Source organism: Phacochoerus africanus, chromosome 4, assembly GCF_016906955.1.
Source record: "Phacochoerus africanus isolate WHEZ1 chromosome 4, ROS_Pafr_v1, whole genome shotgun sequence".
In the NCBI taxonomy this organism is placed as follows: Eukaryota; Metazoa; Chordata; class Mammalia; order Artiodactyla; family Suidae; genus Phacochoerus; species Phacochoerus africanus.
Window position 1 is genome coordinate 89,087,169 of NC_062547.1, and position 15,197 is coordinate 89,102,365.

General features: G+C 37.3%; 1 protein-coding gene across 2 annotated transcripts in view; it reads left to right on the forward strand.

The window, feature by feature from the left end:
- Positions 1–15,197, forward strand: part of ZFYVE16 (zinc finger FYVE-type containing 16) — a 62,336-nt gene that overhangs the window by 21,774 nt on the left and 25,365 nt on the right. For both annotated transcript variants that reach the window (XM_047778192.1, XM_047778191.1), the window contains exons 4-10: positions 433–529; positions 3,414–3,575; positions 7,068–7,210; positions 8,947–9,319; positions 12,259–12,381; positions 13,107–13,262; positions 14,279–14,503. In XM_047778192.1, the coding sequence (XP_047634148.1) occupies positions 433–529; positions 3,414–3,575; positions 7,068–7,210; positions 8,947–9,319; positions 12,259–12,381; positions 13,107–13,262; positions 14,279–14,503 (1,279 nt within the window). The remainder of the gene's footprint in view (positions 1–432; positions 530–3,413; positions 3,576–7,067; positions 7,211–8,946; positions 9,320–12,258; positions 12,382–13,106; positions 13,263–14,278; positions 14,504–15,197) is intronic.

The window sequence follows — 15,197 nt, forward strand, 5'->3', positions numbered from 1 at the left end:
CTCTTGTGGCACAGTGGCTTAAGGATCTGGCATTGTCACTGCAGCAGCTTGGGTTGTTGCTATGGCTCAGGTTCAGTCCCTGGCCTGGGAACTTCCATGTGCCATGGGCGTGGCCAAAATTTTAAAAAAAAGTTGTAGAAGACAAAAAAAACTGACTGATTAAAGAAAGTTTTTGTTCTCTTCTAATTAACATAATTGATTTAAAAGAATTGTCGTTAGAGATACAGTTTTAAATTGCAGAAAGCTCATTTAAGTAAAAGTAAAAATAAAAAGAATCATTTTAATAACCACCTACGATTATGGAGATTAGAAAAATTGTTTATATAATCAGAAAAATGGTTTTTGGTTAGAGTTCAGGTCTCCCCTCCCCCTGTCTCTAATAGGTATAAACATACTTGAAAAAAATCAAATTTGATGTTTTGTTCTTTATAGGTATTTTGTGGTGTCTGTTGTAACAGAAAGTGTAAGCTGCAGTATCTAGAAAAGGAAGCAAGAGTATGTGTAGTCTGCTATGAGACTATTAGTAAAGGTGAGCATTAACCTGACGTATTTTCTTTCAGTAATTGAATATATCTTAAAAACAACTGGATTGTGACAAAGATAAACTTCTTTATTTTCTTAAGGCGAGGACCTAGTGTTGACTTATCTGGCTTAGGTGGGACATCCAAGGCTTGGTTTCTCTTCTTTTTGTTCCACTCTCACAATTATTACTACCAGTCTGGAAAGGAAGCATTCAGTTTCTGGAGTGGCAGTTCATTAACTTTTAACAGGTACCAAGTCCTTAAATGCTGCATTTCATCTGCCTCTTTGTTTTTGTCACCATCATTATCATCCTCATCATCTTAATCTTAAACATTTATAGAATATCCACTGATAAGTAGTATCCAGTCTTATATATTAATAGCTTAAGGCAAGATAATAGTTCCCACCTTATAGAAAATTACAACCTAAAGTGGGAATAAAAGATAAGGTAGTAAATATTTATAATTTTAGTGTAAATTCATAGGAGTGTCATAGTATTTGTACATTTCTGTCTCATGTATTTTTTTTCCCTTTTCAGTTGTAGAGTTTTGTTTTTATCTGTTTCCCATTGTTTTTTTGGCTCCATAGCTAGCTTACTATTATTAGCAATTATCTTGGTGATTTTACTTGAATTCTCACAGTTGTGTGTGTGTGTGTGTGTATGAGTGCGCACTCGTGCGTGCACATATACATGGGCACTTGTGTTTTTTTTCCTCAAATACTCATTTGTTCTTTTGAGTACTTCTTGGCATTTTTAAAGATTTGTTGACAATTTAATTCCCAGCAAATATTACTTGGGAATTTTTAAGACCAGGCCTATGCACTAACTCAGGTACTGCTCCCTGTTAGCCAGGAGAATAAATACTTGATAATAATTTGTTTTTCTCTTTTGAATGAAGATAAATTTTTTCAGCAATTCTTCAAAAAAGCTCTGATGTGAGTCTGTTAGCCTGAGGTAAGCTGCTTTACTCCCTGCTGTTGACCTCTGCTCTGGAAGATAATAGAGTGTAAATCTTTTCATATTACCATATTACCACCAGTGTTTATGAAGAGTTTAGTTTAAGTGCTTATAGTTTTGTTTTTTTCTGAAGCTGTTTCAGGAGGCTTAAGACTACTGCTGGTGCTGTTAGCCAAGCAACCTGCTAGAATTAAGAAATCTTTGAGTTCCCTTGTGGCACAGCAGGTTAAGGATCCGGGGTTGTCACTGCAGTGGCTCAGGTCATCCCTGGCCTGGGAATTTCCACATGCTGAGGGTGCCGCCACAAAAAAAAAAAAAAAAAAAAAAGGAAGAAAAAAAAATCTTAGAGCAAGCTCCCACATAATTATCTCTCCCCACTCAAAAAATAAAACAACCATGAATATTTGAAACATTATTTGAGTTGACAGGTCAGATTTTTAGGTGAACATTAAAACATTCTGACTGTAAGGATCCAGGAGAAGATATAGTCATTAAAGAGATTCTGTAGGATACTGAGATCAAGCATTGGTTTATCAAAGACAATATTTGGAATGGATTTATTTATTTAGTTTTCTGTTTTATTCTGTTTTGTTATGTTAAAGCATGTAATTTCACTTATGGCTCTGTTTATCATTAATTTAAACACCACAAGAAAGCATAAATAAAAGTTATTTTGACACTAGCTTTAGGGTTGAAAATAGGGGACAATGATCATTTAAAATAATGTTACTAATAAGAGGAGAAAGATGGCTCAAGGGTTATAAGACAAATTCCATGAAGAAGAAAAGATAGTTTCCTTAGAGATTGTGGGTAATGAGGAAGTTGTGCTGATACTGTATTAAGTTTTAAAGAAGCATGCATGTGAGTGCCATTACATAAACTTAGGGCAAGGTAGAAATTATTTTGAAACCCAGAGTACTAAGTTTGGATTTTTTTTTGGTTAGTGGAAGCCATTGCATGAGAGTGCGAATTCATTGGACTTGAGGAAGGTTATTGTAGCAGCAGTAGCATTTACAGTAGATCAATTTGGTGAAATGCTGAAGGGAGAACTACCAGTGCTGTTCCATGTTATTTGGATGAAAAATCATTCAGGCACTGTTCTGGACTTTGGAGCTCCAGCTGAAAACAAAATATACTCTGTTTATAGAGTTTTTGATCTCATGGAGCTTGTGAATGTGGGCGAGATGGACAGGAAGCAAAGAGAATATGAGATGGTGATAACAGTGTAAACAAAAATAAAAGAGTGTAAGAGGAATAGATAGTAACAAATTGGTGGTAAGAGGCAGTATTTTTAAAACAGTGGTCAGAATAAGAGTTTATGATAATGTGATGTGTGAGCAGAGAGAATAAAGCTATATGGAAGAACATTCCAGGCAGCGAGAGCAGTAAGAGCAAGCTAGAGGAGTGCTTGCTTCTCTTGTTGAAGAACAGGAGGCTTGGGTGGTTGAATCATAATGAGCAAGTAGGATTTTAGTGAGAAATGATGAAGGACAGCTACCTGGGAAAGCAGAGAAGGTAGAGATGCAGGGTCTTCTGAGCCATTATAACAGCTTAAATTTTCATTCCACTTAGGAAGCCATTAAAGGATTTTAAGCAAGAATGATAAGATGTGAGTTTTAAAAGAATAACTGGGAACTATGTTGGAAATAGACTCTAGGGATACAAGGGCAACACCAGATAGTCAAATAACAATGATTTTCTTTAATAGATATCGAATATATGCCAAAATAATATTGAAATAACTAATTGGTAGCTTCTACTAAAGCGGAGTATAGCAGCCAACTAAAGTAAGGATATTATCTTTGCCAAGTGCCACTTCGTGTTTAGCCATTGATTTCTTTCTCCTTACAACGTGAAAAATAGAATATTTATCATCATTTACTTAGAAGTTCAAAAAGCATCTGAGATTTAAAATTTTTTTCCATCTTTATAGCTCAGGCATTTGAAAGGATGATGAGTCCAACTGGTTCTAATCTTAAATCTAATCATTCTGATGAATGTACCAACATCCAGCCTCTTCAGGAGACGCACACTTCCAGTATACCTTCTCCTGCAGCTTTGCCAATCTCAGCACTTAAACAGCCAAGTGTTGAAGGTAAGTAGAAAACAGTGTGTCTAAGACTAAAGATAAATTATTAGAAAAATAATTAGAAAATTTCTAGTGCTGATGGGATCTAGTGAGGAAAGAGAAAACCAGATACCAGAGGGACTGGTTATCCATGTGTGTTTGGTTAGAAGAACAAAAGGGACATGCTCAAGTGACTGAGAGATTAGTAAGTGCAGGAAGCAGCCATCCTAGGGGTGAGAGAATGAAATGGGAGAGGCAGGGTTACTGAAGTCAGTGCAGGAGCACCAGGAGGGGAGGTGCTTGGTTTTCAGAACTGGGATTGAGGGATTAGGGTACCACGTTATGCAGCTGATGCTATGACTTCTAGAGGAACATCAAATAGCAAATGCTGGGACCATCAAGGAGCCTCATAGGGTCAGTGTTCAGATGACTGAGGGCATATTCCTGGCTTTATGTAAAGAGTACTGAAAATCAAGGGACATGCAGGTGTATTTGGTGGTGCTCCTGCTTCAAAGATCCTGCAAGAACTAGAAACAGAAGTCCTTCTCTTCCCACCTTCTTGTCTCCAACCAGTGCCTATCATTGGCGGAATATGACCAGAACTAATTAGCAAGGGGGTCTGGAAATTGCACTTTTTTAGACTTCCAGGCTGGTATCAAAGAGCGCCAGTGTAGAAGGGAGGACTTGGGTTTGAGAGACAATAGGTAAATAATTGGCATATCTCCCTTTCCTTAAAAATCTGTTTTTAAATGTATATTTTATCATAATAAAAATATTTGTAAAGACTTAAAAAACTTTTAAAGATTTAAAAATCTTTGGATACTGTTCTTTTCTTTTTTTTTTTTGTCTTTTTGTCTCCTTAGGGGTGAACCCGGGGCATATGGGGGTTCCCAGGCTAGGAGTCTAATTGGAGCTGTAGCCACTGGCCTGTGCCACAGCCACAGCAACACATGATCTGGGATGCATCTGCATCTACAACCTACACCACTGCTCACAGCAGTGCCAGATCCTTCACCCGCTGAGCGAAGTCAGGGATCGAACCTACATCCTCATGAAACGAGTCTGGTTCGTTTATCTCTGAGCCACGACGGAAACTCCATGGATACTGTTCTTTTTGACAGTGTATTGTAGTTTAGGATCTTGAGTAAAGCCTGTGTACACTTTTCTTTTTTAGTTTAAATTTTTTTTTTGCTTTTTAGGGCTGCACTCGCGGCATATGGAAATTCCCAGGCTAGGGGTCCAATCAGAGCTGTAGCTGCCAGCCGACGGCCACAGCAACCCAGGATCTCAGCTGCATCTGCGACCTGCACCATAGCTCATAGCATCACCAGACCCCTGATCCACTGAGCGAGGCCAGGGATTGAACCCGCATCCTCACCAATACTAGTCGGATTCATTTCCACTGTGCCACAGCGGCAACTCCCTTAATTTAATTTTTTAATTGACATATAGTTATGTTATAGATTTACATAGTTATTTTACATAGATTTACATAGTTATAGATTTACAGAGTTATGTTAGTTTTAGATGTGCAGCATAGTGATTCAGTTACATACACAAACACATTTTTTTTTTCTGTCTCAGATTCTTTTTCTTTTTAGGTATTACAAAATATTGAGTATAGTTCCCTGTGCTATACAGTAGGCCTGTGTACACTTTTAAATGTAAGCTTTTAGTCTGTAACATGCTAGAAAATAACCGTTAATTGTCAGACACAGTCAGATATTTCTGTCAACTACTGAGTTTCTTTTTATCTCTCATTTAATAACTTTTTTGTTTATCATTATAACTTAAGTAATGAGATTCAGTATATATAGTTGTACATTATAGCTTTAGAGATGAATGAATCTGCTTTTAAAAATATTTATAGGAGTTCCTCCTGTGGTTCAGTGAAAACAAGTTCAACTAATATCCATGAGGACATGGTTTGATCAGTGGGTTAAGGATCTATCGTTGCCCTGAGCTGTGGTGTAGTTCACAGACACACCTGGGATCTGGTGTTGCTGTGGCTCTGATGTAAGCCAGTGGCTATTGCTCCAATTTGATCCCTAGCCTGCAAACCTCTATATGCCTCAGGTGCGACCCTAAAAAAACAAAAACAACCAAAAAAATATATATATTTTTTTCCTTTTTTTTTTTGTCTTTTTGCCATTTCTTTGGGCCGCTCTCGCGGCATGTGGAGGTTCCCAGGCTAGGGGTCTAATCGGAGCTGTAGCTGCCAGCTACGCCAGAGCCACAGCAATGCAGGATCCGAGCCATGTCTGCAACCTACACCACAAGTCACGGCAATGCCGGATTGTCAACCCACTGAGCAAGGGCAGGGATCGAATCTGCAACCTCATGGTTCCTAGTCGGATTCATTAACCACTGCGCCATGACAGGAACTCCCACAAATATTTTATATAGTCACTTATATTGACCTTCAAAAGTTTTTTGGGTTTCTTTTTTGTCTTTTTGCCATTTCTTGGGCCGCTCCCGTGGCATATGGAGGTTCCCAGGCTAGGGGTCTAATTGGAACTGTAGCTGCCGGCCTATACCACAGCCACAGCAAGGCGGCATCCGAGCCGCCTCTGCAACCTACACCACAGCTCATGGCAACGCCGGATCCTTAACCCACTGAGCAAGGCCAGGGATCGAACCCACAATGTCATGGTTCCTAGTTGAATTCGTTAACCACTAAGCCACGATGGGAATTCCTATTGGCCTTCGAAATTAAAAAATTAAAAAGTATAATAAATATAAGAAAGATACTTAATATGTCCACCCATATTGCAAAAATTATATATGATGCTAGTTTTTTCATTGTTATTTGTATTAGGACATGGAAGGTGGTAGATGTTGGGTCTTTTGATGTTTCTATGTTCTAAATTGTCTGGCAGGAATTTTCATAACCTTCCTCCCTGGATACTTTTTAACAAAAGAGAGCAAATATTTATGCTGATATATAGTTATTTCCTTCAAAATTGAGATGTAAATATTAGTAAATATTAATAAATTTAATATCCACATATAAGAACAAAAAATATTTTGCTTCTCTTGTTTAGTAAATTAAAAGTAGCAAATTTACTTAATGCAGAAGTGATCCTGTTTCTCTTTTTAGACCTTTTATGCTTCTTTCTTCTGTTCTTTACTAATGTTGTTTTCCTTTGCTTATCTGTCATACTCTGGTCTACTCCATTTTCCCTCTCTGTACTTTAATCCCTAAATTTTTTCAGTCTCTACACTCACAAACTTTGCCTTAATAATAATAGGCTTTAAATCTGCCTTTGGTGTCTCTCAAGTATCACCTTCCCTGTCTGTTCTTTCTGAGTTCAGGAATCCTGCCTTCGTATGAATTAGAAAAAGACTTCCACTCTGGGTAGATGAATCTCAAAAGGCCATTTCTCTAGGCCTTTGAAAAGCCGAGAATGCCTGGGAATTGTTAGCAAAGAGCTTTTGAAAATGTTTCCTGACCCATTGAGTATCAAATCATTGCAATGTTATGAAATTAAAATGCTTTACTTTTAAAACTTATTCTAGGATTGTGCTCCAGAGAGCAGAAGAGAGTATGGTTTGCAGATGGCATACTTCCCAATGGCGAAGTTGCAGATACAACAAAATTATCATCTGGAAGTAAAAGATGTTCTGAAGACTTTAGTCCTGTCTTACCTGATATGCCCTTGGTAAGAAATCTAAAGAATGACTTGTTAATTTAATAAAAATTTTATTTTGTAGATAATTCCTTGTGTGGTTATTAGAGTGCTTTTTTAAGAAAAACTCTCTGAGCTTTATAAAATGAGAAACATATGATGTAGTGAATATATGTTATTTTGTTTATTATTTTTATTTTTTTGTCTTTTGTCTTTTTAGGGCCACATTTGCAGCATAGGGAGGTTCCCAGGCTAGGGGTCGAATCAGAGCTGCGGCTGCCGGCTTAACCATGGAGCCACGACGGGAACTCCATGTTTTAAATTTTACCCTTTTTCAATGTCAGCGTAAGGCAACAATTCTTAAACTTTTTGATCTCAGGACACTTTTATGCCCTTAGAAGTTATTGAGAACCCCAAAGGGCTGTAGGTTGTATGGGCTATATCTGTTGATAATTATTAAATTGAAATTGAGAAAAAAATTTAAATTAATTGAAAAATAAACTCATTAATATAAATAATATTTTTATGAAAAATTTTAAAACAAAAATTGAGTGAGGTAAATAACATTTTCTTATATTTTTGTGAATTTGTTTAATATCTGGCTTTATAGAAGATAAGATTCTCAATTCTACTTCTAAATTCAGTTTGTTGTGATATTTTTGATTAAATAACATGAAGACAAATCCTAGGACCTCACTGACTCCCTGAAAGGGACTTGAGGACCCCAGGGATCCCTAGACCACATTTTGAGAACCACTGGTATGGGAAGTAGAACTGAGATTTAGTGATTTAATTTAGACTAATTTGTTTAATGACTTTCAAACATTCAGTAAAATATCTGATGGTGGTATTTATGTGTATGTTTATTCAAATGTGCTAGGTGTTAAATAGAAGATACATAATATAGAATCCCAACCTGCTAAGAACTCACTGTAAAGCAGCAAACTCTCATAGAAGCAAGTATTACCACATGAAGTAGGAATTGTCTTACATATTAAACAAATATTTACTGAGCATCTCCTCTGAGCCAGTTACCTGGCTTATCCTGGATATAGACATTAGACAAAATGGATATTTATCCTGCTGTGTTCAGGTTCATATACCATATAAACTTTCGTTGTTTGTCAGAAGGATTTCTTGAGCTAGATTTAACAAGTAGCCATAATTACCAAAAGTATGTTTCTTAGCTGGCACCTACCCTCAATCAGTATTTTAACAAAATGGAAATTCTACAGAGGCTAGTGTTACTTGAGTTCATCAACTGTTCTCTATTGACTCAGGATTGGCCAGTCTGAAAAGAAAGGGACTTAATTGAAGCAGACTTGAGGTGTAGTTTATTCCAGGTAGTTACTATTGTGGAATATATCTACCATTCTGCTTCCTAATCACTTCCTTCCTCGCCTTCTCCCTTGCTACCCCACAGCCAGGCTTTTTTGGCTATCAGGAGGAGGGGTGCCTTGTGTTGAACTAAGTGTGCTCACTTTGTAGTATGATACGGGATCCTGAAGATCTCCTAGCCTCCTTTACCCCGTTTATAACATTAAAGTCAGAAATGCCTACCAGAGCTTACAGGAAAGCTAAATATGTGCTCCTGAATTTAAAGAACCAAAATGGTACTATTTCTTGGGAAGTTTGGCTTCTGAAGAATTTCTGAGCCCATTTTAGTTTTATTTATTCTTATTAAAAAGATATATTTGGCTGTAGAGATCAACATTTCACATTTGAATGGAGACTATGAACTGATTTTTTTTTAATTCTGTATTTTATAGATGGTAAACACTGTGGACCATCCTACTACAGTGGAAAAATCAGACAATGAGATAGGAGATATTATAAGAAATGAGATAATTCGAAGTCCTGTTTCTCAGATTCCAACTGTGGAAAAACTGCCTACAAACACAGCAGCTGAGGGCTTATCTACTTCTGGTTCTTCTGCACTAGATGATGATGTTTTTTCAGAAATTGAGGAACCATCAAGTTCTTCTGGTGTTTTGGTTAACAGCAATGTACCTGTTGCTAGTCCTTCAGATTATAGGTTATTGTGTGGTATTGACAAGAGTGTTTGCAATAAGATTAGTCTTCTACCTGATGATGATGACAGCTTGCCCCCTCTTCTGCTTACATCTGGAGAAAAGGGATCAGGTAGGATAGCAGTTATTTAAATTTAAAAAGAAGATTTGGGGAGTTCCTGTTGTGGCTCAGTGGTGACGTGTTCGGCTAGTATCCATGAGGATGTAGCTTCGATCCCTGGCCTTGCTCAGTAGGTTAAGTAGCTACTGTTGCTGTGAGCTGTAGGTCATGGATATGACTGGGATCCTGTGTGACTGTGGCTGTGGCTGTGGCTGGCAGCTGTCGCTCCAATTTGACCCCTAGCCTGGGAACTTCCATATGCCACACATGTGGCCCTAAAAAAAAAAGGAGGTTTTTTTGGTTTTGTTTTGTTTTGTTTTTTTGGTCATGCCCATGGCATGCAGAAGTTCACAGGCCAAGGATTGAACTGAAGCCACAGCAGTGACAATGTGGAATCCTTAACCTCTAGCTAGGCCACCAGGGAAGTCCAATAACTTTTTGTTAATAGAAGAATATATTGATGGATTTTGTCTGTGATGTATGAAATGTATTTTTTTAAACTTAGTGTAGTTGAAGTATGTACAGTGGCTTGGTAAATTTAGTTTACAAGAAGTTTTACTATATAAAAACAAATTCTAAAATGATCTGTGCTTTTGAGTTGAATTGAATGTGATTCACTTTCTCACCTGGGACCCTAATTTAAAATAAGGCAAAAGTGTAATACAACAGGGAAATTCATATACTTTTTTTTCTTGTCTTTTCAGGACCACACCCAAGGCATATGGAGATTCCCAGGTTAGGGGTCAAATTGGAGCTGTAGCCACTGGCCTATACCACAGCCACAGCAACATCAGATCTGAGCCGTGTCTGCGACGTACACCACAGGTCATGGCAATGCCAGATCTTTAACCTACTGAGTGAGGCCAGGGATCGAACCTGCATCCTCATGGATACTAGTGAGATTTGTTTCTGCTGAGCATGATGAGAACCCCCAACATTCATAGACTTTAAGTCCTGGAAATATTTCCATTGTATTAGTTTTGACTCCATATCATTTTTTTTTTTTTTGGTCTTTTGTCTTTTTAGGGCCACACCTGTGACATATGGAGGTTCCCAGGCTAGGCGTCTAATTGGAGCTGTAGCTGCCAGCCTATGCCAGACCCACAGCAACTTGGGATCCGAGCCGAGCCTTCGACCTACACCACAGCTCATAGCAACGCTGGATCCTAAACCCACTGAGCGAGGCCAGGGATTGAACCAGCAACCTCACGGTTCCTAGTTGGATTCGTTTCCGCTGCGCCAAGATGGGAACTCCATCCATATCATTTTTTATTAAAGGAGCATATTGCCTAAAGACAAGAGTATTTGGATTGGATGACAAAGCTAGGAATTTTAGTTCCTCATCTGCTATTCCTCATGTATAACCTGAAGCATGTTTAATCTCTTGGTCCTGTTTCCTTTGTAAAAGAAGATCTCTAAGTTTAGGTGATCTCTAAGGTTCTTTCTAAGCTGGAGATTCTGTGGCTATCTCCCACCTCAGAGTAGGTTGCTTGGATACATCCTTGCTACCCCGGGCATTATGCTACATCCTGCATGAAATGACTGTGTTCTGTGCATGATAATGTAGGAGAATAAAGCTTAGATTTCTGTTCTGCAAGTAGGAGCCATGTCATGATCATGACCATAGTGTCAGAAATATCTTATGTCCTGTTCTTTGGATACCATGTGTATTTTCCTGTTGAGCTCTTTTTTCACCACTTGCCACTGACAAGGCATGTAGCAGCAAGCAAATGTATAACTTGGGTCTAGACTACTTTCATGGTTGTAAAATTCAGCATTTATAAATGGAATGACTGGCAGATTGGAATCCACTTTACAAAATTTTTGGTTTGATTTTATTTTATTATTTTTTTTTTGCTTTTTAGAGCTGTACCTGTGGCATATGGAAGTTGCCAGGTAAGGGGAGGAATCAGAGCTGCAGCTGCCAGTCTACAAATGCCAGATCTGAGCTGTGTCTGCAACCTACACTATAGCTCACAGCAGTGCCAGATCCTTAACCCACTGAGCAAGGCCAAGGATTGAACCCATGTCCACATGGATACTAGTTGGGTTTGTTTCTGCTGAGCCATGACAGGAACTCCAAAATTTTGATTTTATAACTTTAAAGGTGCTAAAATTTTATGAATATGCTGTTTATTTATTTATTTTTTTGTCTTTCCTAGGGCCGCACCTGAAGCATATGGAGGTTCCCATGCTAGGGGTCTAATCGGAGCTGTAGCCACCGCGGCCTATGCTAGAACCACAGCAACTCAGGATCTGAGCTGTGTATGCAACCTACACCACAGCTCACAGCAACGCCGGTTCTTAACCCCCTGGGCAAGACCAGGGATTGAACCCGCAACCTCATGGTTCCTAGTCAGATACCTTAACCACTGTGCCACGACGGGAACTCCTGAATATGCTGTTTAATCAACATATTTATGCCTACACTATATATATATAATTTAATTGAGTGAGATTTATATGTATTACAGTATTAGTATTTTTATATAAATTGAAAAGCAAAAATTCATATATAACAATTGTCCAGGTATTGATTGATTTTTATGAAACATGTTAGCTTTTGCTCTTGCTTTTATTTTTTTATTTTTTTGCTTTTTAGGGCTGTACTCATGGCATATGGAAGTTCCCAGGCTACGGGTTGAATCGGAGCTGTAGCCACCGTCCTATACCATAGCTCACAGTAACAGAAAATCTGAGCTGCATCTGCGACCTACACCACAGCTCACAGCAATGCTAGATCCTTAACCCACTGAGCGAGGCCAGGGCTCAAACCTGCTCCTCATGGATCCTAGTTGGTTTGGTTATCACTGAGGCAAGATGGGAACTCCTGCTTTTGCTTTTAAATATGATTAAACCATTGGTGGATTTATAAATCTCTCTTTTCATTGCAAGCATATTTAACAGGAAGATGCATTTATTCTAATTAATATGTTATTTTCATGTTTTAGTGCCTGTAGTAGAAGAACACCCATCTCATGAGCAGGTTATTTCGCTTCTTGAAGGCGAAGGTTTTTGTCCTGTTACATTTGTCCTAAACGCTAATCTGCTTGTGAATGTCAAGTTAGCATTTTGTAAGTAATGATTCATCTTTCTTTGCCTAATTTGAAAGCAGAATTTCTGAATGAATCACATTGTCAGATTAAATTTTGACTGGCATTGGTGAAAACTAAGTTGTATTGGATATTGGTTTTTTTAGCCAAATACTAATAATATAAATAAATTTTGCATATTTGCAGTTGGATTTGAAGTAGTAGCTTAAAAATTTTTACTAGAGCCCTTCATTCAGCCCTAGGTTAAGGCCATGGTCTTATAGCTGAGCTGTATTTTAATGCTCATGATACAGTTGACTGTATTTCATACAGCTTTTAGATAAATGGAAATTTGGTAATTGAGATGAGCAAAATCCTGATTTAGTAACAACAAAGACAGTTTTAAAGTGAATGACATTAGACTTAATTAAAAGTAAGGAAGTAAATAATTCTCAGTCATAAATAATACTCAATAATACATTTCTTAGCTTTTCATTCTCTTTGAAACTAACCTGATTCTTACCCACTACATTTTAGCATGTTAGTGCATCTTTTGTTTTAGTGTTATTTACTAGTTGACTTGTAAGATAATTTTTCATCCTTTCTCTTTTTTACATTAATCTTACATAATTCATTTAAAGTTGTGAAGAGAACTTTGGGAAAATAAGGAATTTGAAAATTTGTGCTTCATGCAAAGGACAATTATACTTAAATTTTTTTGTTTAATGGAAGTTGACATTTATAGTTGTATGCTTTTGTCACTTAAGATTCCTCAGACAAATATTGGTACTTCTCAACCAATGGATTGCATGGCTTGGGACAGGCAGAAATTATTATTCTATTATTATGTTTGCCAAATGAAGATACTATTCCTAAGGACATCTTCAGACTATTTATCACCATTTATAAGGATGCTTTAAAAGGTATATAGCATTTTATTTGAACTGTTCAGACCAAGGGATGGGTAAATTAACATTTTTGCTTTTGCGTGTGTTAACTGTACCAAAGATTTATTTTGTGGGGAGATTGCTGATTTCTTAAAAGAGCTTAGTCATGATTTTCAGTCTCCTTAAATCTTAATCTAGCATGTTATGTTATTAATGTCTTTACATTTTCTTTTTAATTTTAAAAGTGAAAATATATTTCCTTTCTTGATCTTTTTACGTGTCTATACAATAGTCCCCCCTTATATGCGAGGGATAAGTTTCAAGAACCCCAGTGGCTGCCCAAAATTGCAAGTGGTACCAAATGCTATGTTTACTATTTTTCTATACATATATACCTGTGATAAAAATTTATAAATTAGGCCCAGTAAGAGAATATCCAAATTGCCAGCATCACTTCTCTTGTGCTTTGGGGCCATTAGTAAGTAAAATAAGGGTTACTTGAACATAAACCCTGTGATATTGCAATAGTAGATCTAGTAACTGAGACTGCTGCTGAGTAATGGCCAGTAGCCTATACAATGTGGATATGCTGGCAGGTGATTCACATTGTGATTCACATCCCAATGGGATGGAGCAGGATAGTGAAAGATTTAAACTTACTGTTTATTCAATTTTCCTTTTAATATTTTTGGGCCACAGTTGACTAGGGGTAACTAAACCATGGAAAGCAAAATTGCAGATAAGGGGGGTACTGTATACTTTTCTGTCTGTATGAGATTGGGGGAACCTGAGGACTTTTCACTTGACTGTGAGGTAAGGACAAATTAAAAAACATCTATGGTTAGAAGCAGTCTCAAATATTTGTTCACAATTCTCAGTCTTTGGGAAAAACTGAACTTTGTGCACTCAGTCTATTCAGTGCTTCTTCACGAATGGAAATAAGGAAAATAATGTACCTTGCTTTTATTTAGAGAAGTTCATAGTAGGACATTCAAACTCAGAATGCTGCTTCTAAAACAACTTAATCTTTTTATTAATTATTTTATTTCTAGGAAAATACATAGAAAACTTGGACAATATTACCTTTACTGAGACTTTTCTCAGTAGCAAGGATCACGGAGGATTTCTGTTTATTACACCCACTTTTCAGAAACTTGATGATCTCTTATTACCAAGTAATCCTTTTCTTTGTGGAATTCTTATCCAGAAGCTAGAGATTCCCTGGGCAAAGGTTTTTCCTATGCGTTTAATGTTGAGATTGGGTACAGAATATAAAGGTAAGTTTTAGTAAAGTTAAATTACATGGGTTCAGATATTATGAATGTAAATAAGTATTTCAGGAATATCATTAAAATACATTTTTAAGGGATTATTGGGACTACTTTTTTTCAATATACTTTTAAAATTCTAAAACAGCCCTCCTCTACTATCAAATTAGTCTAGACCATCTTAGTAGGTCATGACTTTCTAGATGGTCATATTTATTATATTAACTTACCTTAAAAATTTTTTATTTCCTCTTGTGGTTCAGTAGTAACAGACCTGCCTAGTATCCATGAGGATGAGGGTTCAATCCCTGGCCTGCACAGTGGGTTAAGGATCCAGCATTGCTGTGGCTGTGGTGTAGGCCAGCAGCTGTAGGTCTGCTTTGACCCCTAGTCTGGGAACTTCCATATGCCACAGGTCTAGCCCTAAAAAAAAGACTGAATATAATTGTCTGAAATTAGTAATCTTCAAATGGGGATTATCTACACTTTTAAGAGTATTTGGGCATATCATTAAATGTAGAATTAGATGATTTATGAAATCCTATTTTAACTGACAGAATGTCAGTCTAAGCCATATCCTTTTGAAAATTACCATTTTAAATAAACGAGGAGTTACTATTGTGGCTCAGCAGGTTAAGGACCCAATGTTGTCTCTGTGAGGATGTAGGTTCGATCCCTAGCCTCACTCAGTGAGTTAAAGATC